Consider the following 17,899-nt stretch of genomic DNA (forward strand, 5'->3'; position numbering starts at 1 on the left):
AGTCAAACTTCGGTTTTTGTTTTTTTGTTTTTTGTTTTTTGTTTTTTTTGCGTGAATCATTTAATTATATTATAGATCTTTAGTAGAAGTGAGGCTGTGAGCCACATATCAAGTTCATTCTTTCTAATTACAGCAAATTACAATGGAAACTAGAAATCAAGGCCATTGGAGCCAAAAAAATAAAATCCAAGTTAAGAAAGGCCATTGGAGCCACATATCAAGTTCATTATCTCTTTAATCTATATTTTTGTTCAGATTCACTAAAATTTTGCAAACTGGCCAGTTATTTCGCAACCATCAACAACTCTTCCTGAAACGTACAATAGCAAAACTAAAATTAGTGACACAGTTTTTAAAAGAGAAAAAAAAAAAAGTAATGATAATAAATCGATTAGCATACCATCAAGCCACTCAACTGCTTTCTGTGCCTCAACTGCATATTTGTATAATCTGCAAATAAGAAAAACAACAGTGCATAGCATCATCAATATTCTTTAGTCAAATTCTTGCTACCTATCGTCAAACTTGTCCTCATAATTGTTCAAACAAATAGATTGAATAGCACATTTCCAAGAAACAAAACTACCTCTGTAATAATTGCATTAACCATGCTAAGAGAATTGGCCAAGCCATATGCAACTATGATACCACAACTTTTCCACAGTTAGGATCCAATTGATTTTTTCCAAACCACACCGACAATTCAGGTTCGTCTGCTTCACTTCCCTGTCATTCAAAGTAGAGAAACTAGATGTGAAAATCACGAAATACATAAACCATAGTTAATTAACTATCAGAATTACATTATCATCATTCCTCAATAACATATCATAGATAATAGATATCCACGATTGGTGATCACAAACATCAAAAGATCAACTAATGATGTCATAATCAAATGACAAAACTCAATCAACCATATAGTACCTGTAGTACATTTGAAAAAATAGATGCACATAAATAGTTACTCTGATTTAATACCCTCTCCAGTCTCCAGTCACCAAAACAACTCAAACCCAATAATATGAGGCTAACAGCCAATACCTGGACACTACCTTGAGGCTTAGTTTCAACCTCATTGTTTATTTGATTTGCAACAATCGGCTGAGAATCGATTTGGGCCTCACTAGATTCTCATTTGATCAATCACCTCTAGGCTCTAAGCCATTTCCCTAGAGCTTCCAATGCAGTACCGTAGCCACTTCTTTGACCTAACACAACAAAAGAAACAAAGAAGAAGATTGCAGTACTAGTATTGATAGTATTTAATATGACTAGAATTTTATATTTATTTATTTATTTCAGACGCAAGTTGTAATACAGCGAGAACCACATTGGTCTCCGTTATATTTATTGTCAAACCATGTATGTTACATGAGACTGAAAATATAGAGAGTACAATTGCAGATGAAAAGATGAAAATTGAGATAATAAAACTTAGGATTGGGAACCGATTATTTATATGGATGTAGGGTGCTCATACGGAGAAGTCTGGAGAAAGGCCAAAATCAACATCCCACAACTCAAAGTTTCCTTTGACAAAATCATAGTAGGCCCCCTTTAATCCAAGGGTCTTGTTCACCAACCCGTCTCTTACAAAAGGATAGCTCAGCAGATTTCCAATGGAAACATTCACAGCCTCCTGCAATAATCCCCGAACATATTCACACTCCAAAATACAAAAATTACTGCATAAAACTGCTCATACAACTAAGAAAGCACTTTTATTTGTTCCTATCAAACATTATATTGTGCTGGTAGTCATTTAGAAATGCTTTTGGCAGTTCTAGAAGCAATGTCAAACGAATAAGTAGTAGCACAGCATGAAATTTATTGAACAGTGAAAGAATCGAGCTTTGTTTATCTATAATTACGTACCTTTTCACAGTGAGTGCATAGTTCAGGGAAGGAAGCACCTTCATGTAGTACCTTCACCTTGTTCTTGGCAGCTTGGCCAATTTTGACCCAGTCTTCTATGAAGTCACTGCATATATACATAAATGTCCATGCATCTCTCAGTCAAGAACAATTAATCCACATTAAAGGTTCAACGTCCATGACCTTCTTCCTCCAATCATTAACAATCCCAGCAGCTCCATCTTCTCTACCATTATTAACAACCCACAAAATAATATCATCAGTTGCAAAAAATCACCACATAATAGGAATACAGAGCATGAATTTACAAATCAGTAGCAATAATCAATCATAAAGCCCCAAACTTTGGGCCTATGTGGTGTACTAGACAAATGGAAGCCTTTAGAAGATGTGTGGAAGGGTGTTGTCTTAACGACCTAAATTTTGTAGGTCCTTGCTTTACTTGGAGAGGTAAGCGGGGGGGTGAAGAAATAAAGGTGAGGTTGGATAGGTTCATGGCTACGAGAAGTTGGAGTGATCTTTTTCCTACCTCACGTGTCACTCATCTTAAACCCTCAAAGTCAGACCACTTACCAATTCTTGTGGAGGTGCGTTCTACTATACCGAGGAAGCGACGGAGGAAGCGACGTTTCCGGTTCGAAGAGCATTGGCTGCATGAAGCGGAATGTGCAAATGTGGTAAAGGATGGTTGGGAGAGTGTTACAGGCAACGACCCCTTTCAAACTATTTGTATGAGGATTGAGCAGACAAGGAAAGCTTTATGGGTTTGGAGTGATCAGAAGTTCGGCCATCTCAAAGCGGAGATTGAGCGGATCCGAGCCAAGCTTGCTGTTTTCTATGATAAGTCGTTGTCAGCATATCCTGAGGAGGAGCGTTTGGAGTTGGAAACTAAACTAAATGACTTGCTGTATCATGAACATAATTATTGGCAACAAAGGTCAAGGGTTATGTGGTTGACTGATGGAGATTTAAACACGAGATTCTTTCATCATAGAGCTAGCAACAGAAAGAAAAGAAACGCTATTTCTGGGTTGTTCAACAATGACGGAGTGTGGTGTACTGAAGACTCTGATTTGGAGAATATTGTGCTGGACTATTTCGGTACCTTATTCTCTACTAGCTCTCCTAAAAATATGGACTTGTTTACTAACCTATTCCCACAAGTGGTTACCGGTGAGATGAACTCCGAGTTAGTTAGGGAGTTTGGGGAAGAGGAAATTCTGCAGGCATTGAATCAAATGCATCCTCTGAAGGCACCAGGGCCAGACGGGTTTTCACCAATTTTTTACCAACGTTATTGGTCTGTGGTTGGTAGAGATGTCATAGCTGCTGTACGTTGTTTCATGAATTCTGAGGATTTTCTTCGAGAAGTTAATGGCACCTATGTTACTCTGATACCTAAGGTGAAGGAGGTAGAAAACATGCAACAACTCCGTCCAATAAGCCTATGCAACGTGATCTATAAATTGGGTTCCAAAGTGCTCGCAAACAGACTTAAACCTCTCCTCCAAGATATTATTGCTCCGACCCAAAGCGCATTTGTCCCGGGACGACAAATATCGGATAATTCGTTACTGGCTTTTGAGTTATCTCATTTTTTGAAGAGACGGACTGGGGGATCACATGGTTATGGTGCATTGAAACTCGACATGAGCAAGGCATATGACAGAGTCGAGTGGGAATTTATTGAGGCTGTAATGCGAAGTATGGGGTTCGACCAAATTTGGATTAACTGGATTATGGGGTGTGTAACAACAGTGTCATACTCCTTCTTATTAAATGGGGAACCTAGAGGCCATCTAATTCCTACTCGGGGATTGAGACAAGGGGACTCCATATCCCCGTATTTATTCTTGCTTTGCGCGGAAGGTTTGTCACGAATGTTGTCGTATGAAGAAGAGCAGCACCGTTTACATGGAATAGCCATTGCCATGGGGGCTCCCTCAATAAATCACTTATTCTTCGCGGATGATTCCTTTGTCTTTATGAAGGCAGAGAGGGAGGAATGTGCAAGAGTGAAAGAGATTTTGAAATGGTATGAAGATGCATCGGGTCAGCAGGTTAACTTTCAAAAGAGTAAAATTTCTTTTTCAAAGAATGTTGATATTGGTTGTCAGGAGGAGCTGGCGGAAGTGTTTGGGGTCGAAAGGGTTGATAAACATGACAAATATCTTGGCCTCCCTACTAAAGTAAGTTATTCAAAAATAGAGGCTTTTCAATTCATTATGGAAAAAACTAAAAACAAAATGAAGAACTGGAAGGACAAGACTCTGAGTGTGGCCGGGAAGGAAGTAATGATCAAGTCTGTGGTTCAATCGGTGCCCACATATGTTATGAGTTGCTTTGAGTTGCCGAAGCATCTTTGTCAAGAGATGCATCGTTGCATGGCAGAGTTTTGGTGGGGTGACTCAGAGAAAGGACGGAAAATTCATTGGCTTGCATGGGATAAGATGTGCGTTCCGAAAGAGGAGGGAGGCTTAGGTTTTAGAAACATGGAGTACTTCAATCAAGCTCTTCTAGCGAAACAGGGTTGGAGGATACTTCGACACCCTGACTCGTTGCTTGGTAAGACTTTGAAGGCTAAATATTTCCCCAATAATGATTTTATACATGCTTCTGTGAATCAGGGTGACTCCTATACCTGGAGGAGTTTAATGAAGGGGAAAGTGCTGTTGGAAAAAGGGTTGCGCTTTCAAGTTGGTTTGGGTACACGGATTTCTGTTTGGTTTGATCCTTGGATCCCCAGACCCTATTCTTTTCGGCCTTACTCGACCGTGATGGAAGGACTGGAGGACTTGACGGTGGCTGATTTGATTGATCCGGACTCAAAGGACTGGATGGTAGATTGGCTGGAAGAGTTATTCTTCGCTGATGAGGTTGATCTGATTCGTAAAATCCCTCTCAGCTTGCGAAATCCAGAAGACCGGTTGATTTGGCACTTTGACAAACGTGGTTTGTACTCAGTGAAGAGTGGGTATCATGTAGCGAGATGTGTTGCCTCATTATCCTCTCATGTCTCTACGTCTAATTCACAGGGTGATAAAGACTTGTGGCGGCGAGTTTGGCATGCTAGAGTACAACCAAAGGTGCGAAATTTTGTGTGGAGACTTGTCAAGAATATTGTGCCTACAAAGGTTAATTTGGGTAGGAGGGTGAACTTGGATGAGCGTATATGTCCTTTCTGCAGGTGTGAAAGTGAGACTACTTTGCATGTGTTTATGGAATGCAACGTGATTGCATGCATGTGGCTTTTCAGCTCCCTTGGGCTGCGAGCTAAGAACCATACCACTAATTCTGTGAAAGAATGGGTATTGGATATGCTGGATGTGCTAAATAAAAGCCAGGTTGACATTTTCTTCATGCTACTATGGGCTATATGGTCTGAAAGAAACAAATTGGTCTGGAATGGAGGTACTTTCAATCCCATGCACACTGTTACGTGGTCAATGCATTTACTATCAGAGTACCAGCGTTGTCATCCTGAGAAAAGCACACACAAGAGCCCTAGAGGAGCTGCAGCTAAATGGATGTTTCCTCCACGTGGGAGACTTAAAATAAATGTTGATGGTGCCTACAAGAGCAATGAAGGGTGTGGAGGAATAGGGGTAGTCGTCCGGGACGAAATGGGCATCTTTAGAGGTGCTAGGTCCAGAAAGATACCTTATATGTACTCGGCATTCCATGGTGAAGCGGAGGCCTGTAGGGCTGGTTTGCTTATGGCATTACATCACAGTTGGAAGCAGGTGGAGCTGGAAATCGATTGCGCTATCCTAGCTACTGCCCTTAACCAACAAATGGAGGATAACTCTGAGGTTAGTCGAATTCTAGATGATTGTAAGAATTATTTACATGGTTTTGATTGGATTAGAGTTCGACATATTTATCGTGAAGCAAATAGTGTGGCGAATAGGTTGGCACACTTTGCTAGTCTAGATCATGTTGTGGATCTTTGTTTAGATGAGGCTCCTGTTTTTATACAGGACGTTCTCTATGAGGATAATTGTAACGCAACTATGCTGGCTCGGGGTTCAGGTATTACGTCCCCCCCGATGCAGCAAAATTTATTTAATAATATAAATAACGGGCGTGGGGCTGAGCCTCCCAGTTAGGCTGGGTTCCAAACCCCAATTCAAAAAAAAAACTTTGGGCCTATGTTTAACCAAACAATAAGCAAATAAACCATAGAAAGCAAAAACGTACCAGCGACAAGGATGTTCTTGAGGTCTCACCTTCATCTAAGTTTTCACGAAATACAAAACTATCAATATCAACAAGAATCAGAGAGAGAGAGAGAGAGAGAGAGAGAGATCTATAGATATATACAGATACAAAGAGAGATAGAGAAAGATAGAGAGAGAAAGAGGCTCCAGATCTGGGGAGTATGAGAAGAAGAAGGGTGCAGTCAGAACATCGGTCCCGCTCAGGTCATTGTGCTCGATGTTCTTGACCTTCTTGTGGTCGGGATCCGGCTCCTTGAAGGCCTGGATGACCAGAGCTGTAGCGGAAACCAGAGACGAACAGAAAACTGAGAGAACTGACGACCTTCCACTCCTTGGCGATCTTGTGTTCTTGACGACGACAAGAAAACTACGAGGATTGATGAAGAGAAGAAATGGGAATTCACCCAATTGAGAAATAACATCAAATTTGTAAATGGGTCCAGAAATTTCAATAAGATGGTACCTTTTTGCGAAGATGTTCATTGGGGATGCGGGAGACTCTTCTGATCTGGCCAGGCCTATACTCGACTAAAGCGTCGGCCGAGAACGATGTTGACGGTGTTGACGAACCCATCACCAGATGATGTAGTTGATAACGCTGGTGGCGACGACATCCTTATGGCAAGGTTTGGCGGCCTTGATCGGTGTCTGATCTGGCGTGATGTGGCTGCGTGATAGAGGAAGAGAGCCTAAACTAGAAGAGTCTGAGAGAGGAACCGAAGTCAGAAGTGAGGCTGCGATAAACTATTTATATCACGACATTAGGGTTTTCTGATCCCTAAAACAAAACGACGTCGTTTTGTGAAATATGAACAGTAATTCGGTTTGGTTCGGTTTTTACTGGGCCGAAACCGAAAACCGAAAACCGAACCGAACAGAATCGGTTCGGTGCGGTTTTTTTTTTCGGTTCCGTTTTTTCGGTGCGGTTTTGTTCGGCTTCGGTTCGGCTTTCGGTGAGATTTTTTTCTGTTTTCGGTCTCGCGAGGCCACCCCTATGCTGGACAATGACTTTCTCGTTCTTTTAGTCCTTATAGTATTATAGTTAGATGGCTCATACAACAGTTTTTGTTAGGCATTTTGTGATGATCAATTATTGGACAATAGTTTTTAGCTAGATTGAATGGTCTGATAGACATTCAAAATGACATCACATCCAAAACACATTCATTTATATAAAAATCCGATACATTCATCCATATATCCAACAAAGTGATTACATCAACAGAACTAGTTTTCTAACAAACAATATTTAATAAAATGTTGAAGAAGAACACACTTTGTGATGACAACGAAGATGCCAGCAAAAGTTGCATTAACAACAGCCTTTACTTTCGCTGTCACTCCTCTATGCCTTGATGCCTCTCCTTTATGTATGTATGAATGATGGGAAGTTAGATAAGCACTTTTTTCACCCTACATGCATGGAAAGTCTTTTCTAGCATACCACTGCAAGATCCTTAGTACCTGGTTTGAATCCAATAGAATAGGACAGTGATATGAAGTAACCCTTGTAAGAGCTATTTGCCTGACAGGGAATTCCTCTTCCGATTTAGTTATATAGAATCTTCTTAATTAATAAACCTGCCATTAGCAAAGAAGCATAAATAAATTTGTCACCAAAACAGAAATATAAAAATAAAGGACCTGATACTAGAACTTTTGTGGGCAAAAGAGATATACCTAAACTGGACTTAATTCTTACAGGGATGGAAACTGGAAAGGACATTGTAAGATAATCAATTAAATAGTATCTTCTATCCTTTAGAGGAGAAACAAGAAGGATTAACTGTAAAGAAGTAGAAGTAGGCCAAATCTTTAAGTAGAAGTAGATCTTATATTTTGACTTACAAAGATTTAGGGAAATTGAGTCTTTCAATATTGACTGAGAATAGGTGAAGCAAGCTTTCCGAACACATATTAAGAAAAACAGAACGAAGATTCAATTTGACAATCAAAACAGTAGAACAAGTATCAAATCAATAATTCAGCTTTTTAAAAGAAAAATATAGATTCAATCATTTCTGGCACTTTGTACAAAACCATTTGCTACTTTGCTAGCACTCTCTACAAAACCATTACTCCATTTTCATTTTACAATAGATCATCCAACTATATTACAACTAGGTTAGTCCACTACAACAAATCAGCAGAAAAAGAAAAAATAGCAGTGAACAATGGAACAAAGAATCAGTAAATGCGAGAATTGACGAATATGAGGTGAATACCATTTGGAAGAATTGACAATAAGTAGAACATTCCCCTTGTACACACTAAGATCCCCATTGTTGCCATTAGCATCCTGCATTAACAAACTTAATAAGTCAACCATCAAAGGGACTGCAAACTGATTGAATATGAAGCTTTACTTTGACAGTGAGATCATAAATTGAATTTCACTAGTCGCATCATTCCTCATTGTCTGATCTTAGAGTGGTCGCCGATCTTTCAGGTTCCCTCCTGCTCACAATTTGAGGAAAGAAAATAAATCAGATCAATTCGGGAATAAGAACCTAGTCTAAAAGAAACAAGCATAACTCGATAAAATGACGCATCTAGACTTTTCTAACTCGATAAAAAACAGCGAAAAAATAGAGATAATTGTGGTAGAGAGAGAGAGAGAGAGAGAGAGAGAGAGAGAGACGTGGTAGAAGCACTAATTACATCAGATGAGGCCTACATCCTAAGCTGATGATGCCATTATCCCATGATCAATAAAAATCTTGAATCCCAGATTTCCACGATTTTATAACCACTCTTACACACATGTTATTTAAGAGGAAAAGGGTGGTTGATCAACGGGGATAAAACAAATGAAAGAAAGTTGGAGATGGAAAAGAGAGACACATAAGCAAAAGGAGCAGGCATAAAGGGTGGTTGATTAACGGGGATAAAACAAATGAAAGAAAGTTGGAGATGGAAAAGAGAGACACAGAAGCAAAAGGAGCAGGCATAAAGGGTGGTTGATTAATGGGGATAAAACAAATGAAAGAAAGTTGGAGATGGAAAAGAGAGACACATAAGCAAAAGGAGTAGGCATAGATTATGCAATTTTGTCAACCAAATGCTCATCACACGAATTATGACATCTTCATACAACCAATTTAACCACTAGGTTAGCATTAGAGATCCAAGCACAATGAAGAGCTTAACATAAATAATAGACTACTAATAAAGTGTTAGCATTAGAGTCTTCCCTAATAACCTAAACCTTAACACAAATAATTGACTACTAATGGCATGTGTTCTGACATACGAATAGCAGGGAGATGAATGCAGGTTTTCACAAATTGGGTGGGACTCAATGTCTTCATTGCTTGGTACCCAATAAGATCTACAACTTCCCCAGCCCAACCCAATGCCACCTAGTTGACTAAGAGTTCATTTTAAAACAAGCTAACAGAAAATTAATACAAATCTCTTAACTTACAGATATCACAAAGTTTACCACTTTCAATCTTTTCATGATGCTGTCGAATTGAGTTGTATAAAATGCCCTCTGGTTAGGCTTCTCTACACCAACACCTACACCAGATAATGATAATTTTACTGAGATAGTAAACTGTAGGATGCTGTTTAAAGAAGACCCAAGAGACAAAACATGAACAACTTGGGCATAAAATTATTTCAGTTACCGAAATGGGATATAAGATGTTAAAGAAGTCTGACAGGAAATTTTAGCTATGCATTTCAACAAACACCTTAAGCACAAGAAACCTTTCCAAGAAACTGAGATAGTTTAACACCAAGAAAAGTACTTAATGTTTGCAAAAAATTATGCTGCAGAAATCCTAATGCATAGAGCTAACTTCATGATGACATAAATCCTTCGTACGAACTCCAAAAAGAGCAAGACTAATTTCATTTGAAGGATGGGAATGCCTACTTTTTAAGTACTGGTGCTTTCAAGAAAGATTAGACGTAGAAAACTACTAAAGAGACTGAAATAAAAAGACAGTATTGCTGTGTACAGAAATTCCTGCAGCAGACCTGCAACTTTGAAAAATCATAAGTAATTCTAGAAAAAAATTTTTTAGGAGATTCCAATTCTAAAACAATCTTTAAGATGTCTATTGCAATTTGTAAGAAGATAATAATTTCAAGTTCCCAACCGAACTGTACATTTTTCAGTAAAAGTTCAACTGGGTCAGAAACTCAGAAACACAAATTCACATTTGCAAAACCTCTTTTCTACCTTCAATTTTAACCAATGGATCCTAAATAGAAGAGCTGGAACTTAACAAAAATAAACCAAAAGACTCAAAATCAATTGAAAGATATCACCAGTTAGACAAACATAGCAAGGACTTTGGAAAAGAATGAACTTATGGATCTCTCTGCCCTGCTCTACCAAACCATCCACCTTCATTCCCATATCAATCGATCTCTCTCCAACTTTCAACACCACAGAACACAAACTAGAATTGAAAACAAGATTGTTGTAACTGAATCCTTCTAAAAGCAAGGTAAATTAACAATTAATGGAAGTGCTTCCTAACTGAGGAGATGTCATTTGTGACTAGAGAAACTAGAGAAGAAGTTCAATTATAAAGTACGCACCTAGAGAAACAAGAAATCCCCAGAAGCGAAGACGACGCTACAGCTCCACCTAAAGCACGCACCAGCTAAAACCAAAACACAACGAACCCAATTCTGATTTGAGTATAGTCAAAACAAGATGAACACCCAACACATAATTGAATATCCAAAACAAATAAAGGTAAACCTTCTCAATGTTCATAATCAATTCTCACTGTATTAATAACCTAACTTAGACGAAAGTGTAATCGCTATCAAACACAATAATGAATGAGAACAAAGAGAGTGGATAGTTTGAAGGAGAAGGAAGATACACCTTTGTATCTTATGAATTGGAGTTGACACCCGAAATTGGTTCTGAAGGTTTGGAGTTATAGCTTCAGCGACGGCAGCGAAATTTGCATATTACCAAAACTGGCACATACACTTAATAACATATTACAGATAGAGAAACAAAGCAGCATACCAAAAGTCCAAAACTGGCAGCACGCCAGCATACCAAAACAAATGCTTGATTGATATTATTTTCATACCAAAACAGATGCAAATTTCATCTCAATTTATACAATGAACCATTTGTCAATTCTGTCAAACACTTAAACAGTAAATAATATGTTCTGGGGCTTTGAATGCAACTATGATTTCAAAGCAACTACTGATACACAGTGTTGCATGTTGAGAATATATACATCCCACATGGGAAAAATGAGACCTTGCCTATGGGTTTATAAGGGTTTGGGCCACTCCATCCATTGCCAATTAGTTTTGGATGTGAACCCCAGATCACTTTATCATGGTATCAGAGCCAGATTACCCACGTGTGCATGCCTAACCACCACACGGGTTCCACGTCACCCAAAGTTGTCCACGTGTATGGCTTGAAAATTCGCCACACGTGCGGGGGTGTGTTGAGAATATATACATCCCACATGGGAAAAATGAGACCTTGCCTATAGGTTTATAAGGGTTTGGGTCACTCCATCCATTGCCAATTGGTTTTGGATATGAACCCCGTGCTTGGTTTCAACGTATGAGCTCTTTTCTGCTTTCTGTTGGTTTTTGGCATAGTAAAGCTGACTCATCTTTATTCATCTATCAACATGGATAGCATACAATTTTCTTTTTACTCTATGTTGATGACATTGTCATTACGGGCAGTAGCGATCAGCTTCTTCAAAGTTTTATTGATGCCTTGGGCTGTGGATTTGACATTAAAGATCTTGGTCCCCTTCACTATTTCCTTGGTTTACAGGTCAGGCCTCATTCCAATGGCCTTCACATCAATCAACTCAAGTATGCTCATGATATTTTAGAGAGACATGATCTGTTACTCAGTCAACCAGTGAGTACCCCAATGTCGGCAAAGGCTATTCTCACCACACATGATGGTGATCTTCTTGAAAATCCAACTGCCTATCGTGAGATGGTTGGCTCCTTGTAGTACCTAACCATTACACGCCCTGACATCGCCTTTGCAGTCAATTCTATGTCACAATTCATGAGTGAACCTCATGCTCCGCATCTCATTGCAGCCAAACATATTCTCCGCTATGTCAAAGGCACACTAGGCCATGGTCTCCATTTTGGTCCTCAACACCAACCTGCCCGCTTTTCTGCTTACTCTGATGCCGATTGGGCCTGTTGCCCTAAATCTTGCCGTTTCACTTCTGGCTATCTCATTTACCTTGGCAATACCCTTGTCTCTTGGTGTTCCAAAAAGCAACCTACCATTGCTGGCTCTAGTGCAGAATCTGAATATTGATCCCTTGCTCATTCCAGTGTCGAGACAACTTGTTAGGCTTCTTACTATATGAACTTGGTGTCCATATTCAGTACCCCATTCTGCTTTATTGTGATAACCTAAGTGCCACATACATGGCTTCTAATCCGGTCTTCCACGCTCGCACCAAGCACATCGAGTTAGATTATCACTTCATTCATGAAAAGGTAGCTCTTGGGAGTCATCAAGTTCATTTTGTCCCTTCCATCGATTAACCAGCTGATCTTCTTACTAAACCACTTCACAAGCAATGCCATAATCTCCTGTGTACCAAACTTGTGCGTCCTGAGCCACCCAGTTTGAAGGGGGGTGTTAGAGAACATCACTCTCCTACATTAATTTCCTCTCCACAATCAAATCTGATTGTGTAACCTCCACAATCAAAACTGATTGTGTATCCTCTCCACAATCAAAACTTATTGTGTAACTGTAGATTAGTTTTGAATATTTGTATTTATAGCATTGAATTATGTTGGTAATAGTAGAGCAGATCTTAGCTATATAATGGTACAATTGTAAACATACAAATCAATGAAAATTATATTCAACACACAGTTACACACACACACACACAGATATCAATAACAACTATGAAGAAAACTGGAAAAAGCATAAATTATCGCCGCTTTAGAGCTCTGACATTGCATAAAAGATATGAGATGGAGGTAGTAAAATAATGGTCCTGTGGGATGCAAATCATGCAATTTGAATCAAGCTTGAAGAAAGCCGAACCAAGTAAGTGAGTAACCAAGCAAGTTACCCAGAAATTCCGAAATTGAACCCAGCTTGAAGAATCTGAAATCGAAAACTGAAATCGAAGTATCGAACCCACAAATCTACTTGAGCCTTGAGGACATATGCTTTGCTACTTGAATTCGAGGCGATTGAAGAATTGAAGACTAAAAATTGAAAATCCAGAAAGTATTCAAAGTAAGAAACCGATCAATTGATGGATTGAAGAGTGAAAAACCGAAACCCATAAACTCAAAGTAAAGGACCAGTAGCATCGCGGCTTATAGGGTCGCGTGCAAAGGCAGGAGTCGGTGCATGGCGGTGCTGGGCTTGGGTTTTGATCCTATTAAGGTGCTGGTTCGATTGGTATGTGGCAGTGTTGTGAATTGATGGCTAGAAATAGTGGTCTCCAGTGATGGTAGGGAGAAACGGAAGGGAGAGATAACAGAGATTTGGGCGTGCGGCCAAGTAAGAGAGAGAGTGTGTTGGGTTTCTAGGGTTAGTCTCTATCAAAGTAAAATTTTGTCGAACTAATGGAGGGAAGGAGTGAAAATTAAAAATTTGGCCAAGTGTTCAATATAACTAGGGCGCGCAAACACATTTGAACCCTAAAACTCAGACAACAGCAATTTCAGTATATTGTCTAAAAGAGAGTTACATAATAGACAACTGAAAAACTGTTATGTGAATCAAAACAATCAGACGACATCTTTTTCAACCATTGTATTAATGGTAATTGCACAACAGAGAAGTAATAAATGTTGTCTGATTAAAAGCAATCAGACAACATCTTTTATCAACCATTGTATAAATGAACCTTGGACAACATCATGTAATAACTGTTGTCTGAATTGACTCATTCAGACAACATAAAAAAAATCAACCACTGTCTGAAATGCTTTTTCACAAGAGCTAAGAAAAAACTATTGTTGGATTCGAAAACTTAGACAACAGAATATTTCTTGCTGTCGTCTGATTATTTCAGACCATAGTTAAAATGTTTGCTGTTGTCTGATATGTGTTGTCTGATTCCGAAATTGGTGTAGTGAAGATAACACATCAAAATTTGTAGTCAATAAAATGGGAAATAAGTAAAAGTATAGGCTAACTTACATATTCATGAGCCACACTAGCATAGGTTCGTGTCCCTGTTGACTGATTCATTCTCTTTTGAGACCGATTCATTCTCTTTTGAGACCGATTCCTCTTGTTGATGGTCACCATCCTCTGTGTGATCCATAATGAAAATCATTAAGTAGAAATAAAGCAATTTAATTCCCCTCCAAACACGCAAATTAACTCCTTATACTGTACAACTTATTTGTATTAAAAGATGCTTTCGAAGCTCTGGCATGAAAAAATACCAAGTGTACAAAGATCAAACACTATGCCAAAAACCTCAACAGACGACGCTTCTCAGACAATGAAAAAAAAATTTCCGTCGTGTGTTAATGAAAAGTTCTTCATACAATACGTTTAAGGAACTTCCGTTGTACAAGGATGTTATAATACAGAAGTTTGTAGCTAGAAAGTCATTGCACAACATTTACAAGAATGATCTGTTGTGTGAATGAAAAAAAAAAATGAGCGGCAGATTTCCCTCTTCCTTGACTCAAATTTGGCTCCAAATTTATACTACATTGTAACAACAGAGTAGTTATATCTTTGTTTGAGTGTAGCTTGCAAAATGTCACACAACAGTTTTCTACTTTGTGTTGTATGATCAAGAAAGATATATTGGAAAAGTTTGGAGTGCCTTCAAATGCCACTCATTCCCCCAAAAAAACTACAAATTCTGATGGATATATGTGATGATTGTAAGCTCAAACAACACATTTTACTTATTTGTGTTGTCTGAATGAGAAATGTCTGTCCCTAATGTCAAAACTGCTACTTCGATTGCACATAAGCGGGAACTTTCCCTCCTTGCTCCCTTAACTCAAATTTAATATGTATATAATCAGACAACTTAACTTCATATATGTGTTGTGTAGAAAAGTAAGGAAAAAAAAAAAGCCCGCCTTTGACAACTTAATTAGGGCCTTAGTGACTTTGTCTCCCCACTTGGCTTGCACAAAGTAACTCTGCCTTCAGGCCCTTCTTCTTGTTCGTGTCTCTCTTAGTTAGAAGCCAACCCATTTCCTCTCTCATCTCCCCTTACCTGCAAACCAAAAAGGAAGAAACTCGAAATTTTGATTCTAAGCAACATCACCATGAAGGTAACTCCCTCTTCTCCTTCTCTAGATTTGGTCTCTTCGCCCCATTCTACCATGTTTGGATTTTCTGATTTTGATTTTAGGATTCCTTTTGTTTTCCAGATTAGGAAGAGACACTCTTCATTCCTCTCTTTAATTGAACTACTTTTGGTGAGGAAAAGTTAGTTTCTCTTTGTTGATTTTTGATCTTTCATATCAATTTCTCTTTCAGCTTGGGGTTTCATATGTGGTTTCCGAATGGGGTTTCGATTAGAGTTCCAAAAGGTGGAACGGTCCAGATCATCGTCGCCGTCCACCTCCAGTAGCTCTCACTACCTCTCCAAGTGCCTCCTCCGAGGCACTGTCGTTCTCCAAGTCCTCTACAGTCACACCCGCTTCCCTAACTCCAACAACATCGTTTTCGGTAAGGTCCTCTCTCTCTCACTCTCACACGCGCGCACCCTCCCCCTTCTCTCTCTCTCTGCGCTCTAGGTCAATCTCTTCTCGTTTTAGATCTGATTTTGGTGGAATTAGAAACAAAGATGAACTAATATGTGATTTTTGGCATTTCAGGAGAAATCGATAGAGTTGGTGATAATTGGTGAAGATGGGGGATTGTATAGTCTATATGTGAGTGGCTTGTGTGTGGCACCATTAAAGACATTGTCATCCTATCATGGAATGATAGATTCCGAACTCAAAACCGCCAGGTGTTTAGTTCAATTCAACAAGCAGTTTCACCATTTTGTTTCATGAATTAACTAAATTGTATTGCATTGAGTAAAATTAATTTTGTCCTCTTGTTGCAAATGCTAGGCAAAGATCGTTTGGTGGTTGTATCTGATTCCGGGAAGCTCTTGGTTCTCTCTTTGTGCAACGAAATGCACAGGTGTGTATGCATTCTCTTGCTTTGTTCAATTTTCGTATTAGTTACTTCTTCATGAGTTGTAACAATAAAACCATTAGTTTAAAATGTAAGCATCTGCAGAATCCCGATTATATGCAAAATGGGTACTATTTTATGCTCTTTGTGTGCCTGATCTGTTCATGAAAAGAGTGGGAAATAATGAAAAGTGGTCACTCGTTGAGATTGATTATGATCAAGTTCATGGCCTATACAGGGAAACCACCAAGTTCATATCAGTTGGGATGTTTTGATTTATATGAGAAAAGGAGCTTACTTGTTAGTTATCCAGTCTTTAGTTGGATGGTTGGAAAACATTTCGTTCAGCTTTCATGCCTTGATATTATGACAGTGGAACCTTTCGTTCCAAAAGTTCAGTATTTTTACTATTTCGTAAAGTATTGGTGTAATTATTCCACTTTTGTAGTTGTATACCCTGATAGTATAATGCCAATTTATACCATTTTTCTATAAACTAGAGTGACATTTGGTCTACGTTTTGTGTATTCTTCTAAATGGTTCCAGATTTCAGAGGCCTACTGGAGCAATTCCTTCTTCAATGCTAAGATTGGAGTCTCTGACAAGAGACTTATTTCAATCCTGAAGATTACATGAATAGTAAGAACACTTTTCATGAACCAACTTGTGAACAACAATCAAAGAAAAGCCAATCTTATATTGTTGTCACTTTGATAGTTGATTTTTCTATCTATAAACAATTGTTTTCCTTCATAGTTACCAAATATTAGACTCTCCCAAACATTTCTTTGTAGAAGAAAAATCAATTGGAATTGTCTTCTAACTCTTTTGCCTAAGTTGGAAGTTAAGTGTTCAAGCTTTTGTCTAACAATCACAATTCCTTGTGTTACATTCTTCATATCAATGAATTCTCCGTTGTAAATCTAAGTTTGCAGAAGTGCTTATGTTAAGTTCTGTATATTGTTGATATCTGAAAGTCCAGCGGTAGCTGGACCCTAGCTAATGTTGATCCGGTGGGCGGATCGGTAGTTGTGTTGTTCTCGAAGCTCCCGTTACCTGTCAAGTGAAATACAACGGACGTCAGAGGGAGACCGCGCCGGGCGGTCTTCTGCTCTCCGATGCCTAAGTTAGTCAATGTACTTGTATTGACAGAGTAACAGTAGATGAGTATTGAATGCGTCATCAATGAGGAGAGAGGAGAGAGGAGAGAACCTTTTATAGGTGAGGAAGAGGTTGACCTTCTCTTTGTTTTCGATGTGGGACTGATATGCTTCAGTTCCCAGTTTCAGAAGCCTCTGATGCCATCTTGGCGTGGCGCGTGGCGGCGCGTCGACGGTGATCTGGAGATGGTCCGACACTGAGGCTGTAGCCTGCCTGGCGGTGTGTCTGCGTGTCATTCCTTTAGTTGGAATTAGTACCTTCGGCGGTACAATGAGCGTGGCCCATTATAGCTTATTATGTTTGCAAATGTACATGTATGTACAAGTCCCCCAAGTCCCCAGTCAAGGAGGGCAATCTTGGTTGGGGAGTTGTTCGGCGGTTTGAAGCGTTTTCCTCCGCTAGACTTGCAAGAGCATAATTAGCGTCAGTGCGTTGTCGACCGTTGGTTTTACTGAGCAAACGCTCCCCAGGGAGTCCCCCACTCCCCGGCGAAGATAGACCTCCGGATGGTCGG

General features: G+C 39.2%; 1 protein-coding gene across 1 annotated transcript; it reads left to right on the top strand.

Moving 5' to 3' along the window:
- The first annotated feature begins 2,372 nt into the window (after positions 1–2,372).
- Positions 2,373–16,860, top strand: LOC112164137. The gene is made up of 4 exons (XM_024300374.1): positions 2,373–5,910; positions 15,574–15,770; positions 15,915–15,971; positions 16,771–16,860. Exons 1-4 carry the CDS (start codon positions 2,373–2,375, stop codon positions 16,858–16,860), a joined length of 3,882 nt encoding a protein of 1,293 aa, XP_024156142.1.
- Positions 16,861–17,899: the final 1,039 nt, after the last annotated feature.

This window comes from Rosa chinensis, chromosome 5 (assembly GCF_002994745.2).
Source record: "Rosa chinensis cultivar Old Blush chromosome 5, RchiOBHm-V2, whole genome shotgun sequence".
NCBI classification, from domain to species: Eukaryota; Viridiplantae; Streptophyta; class Magnoliopsida; order Rosales; family Rosaceae; genus Rosa; species Rosa chinensis.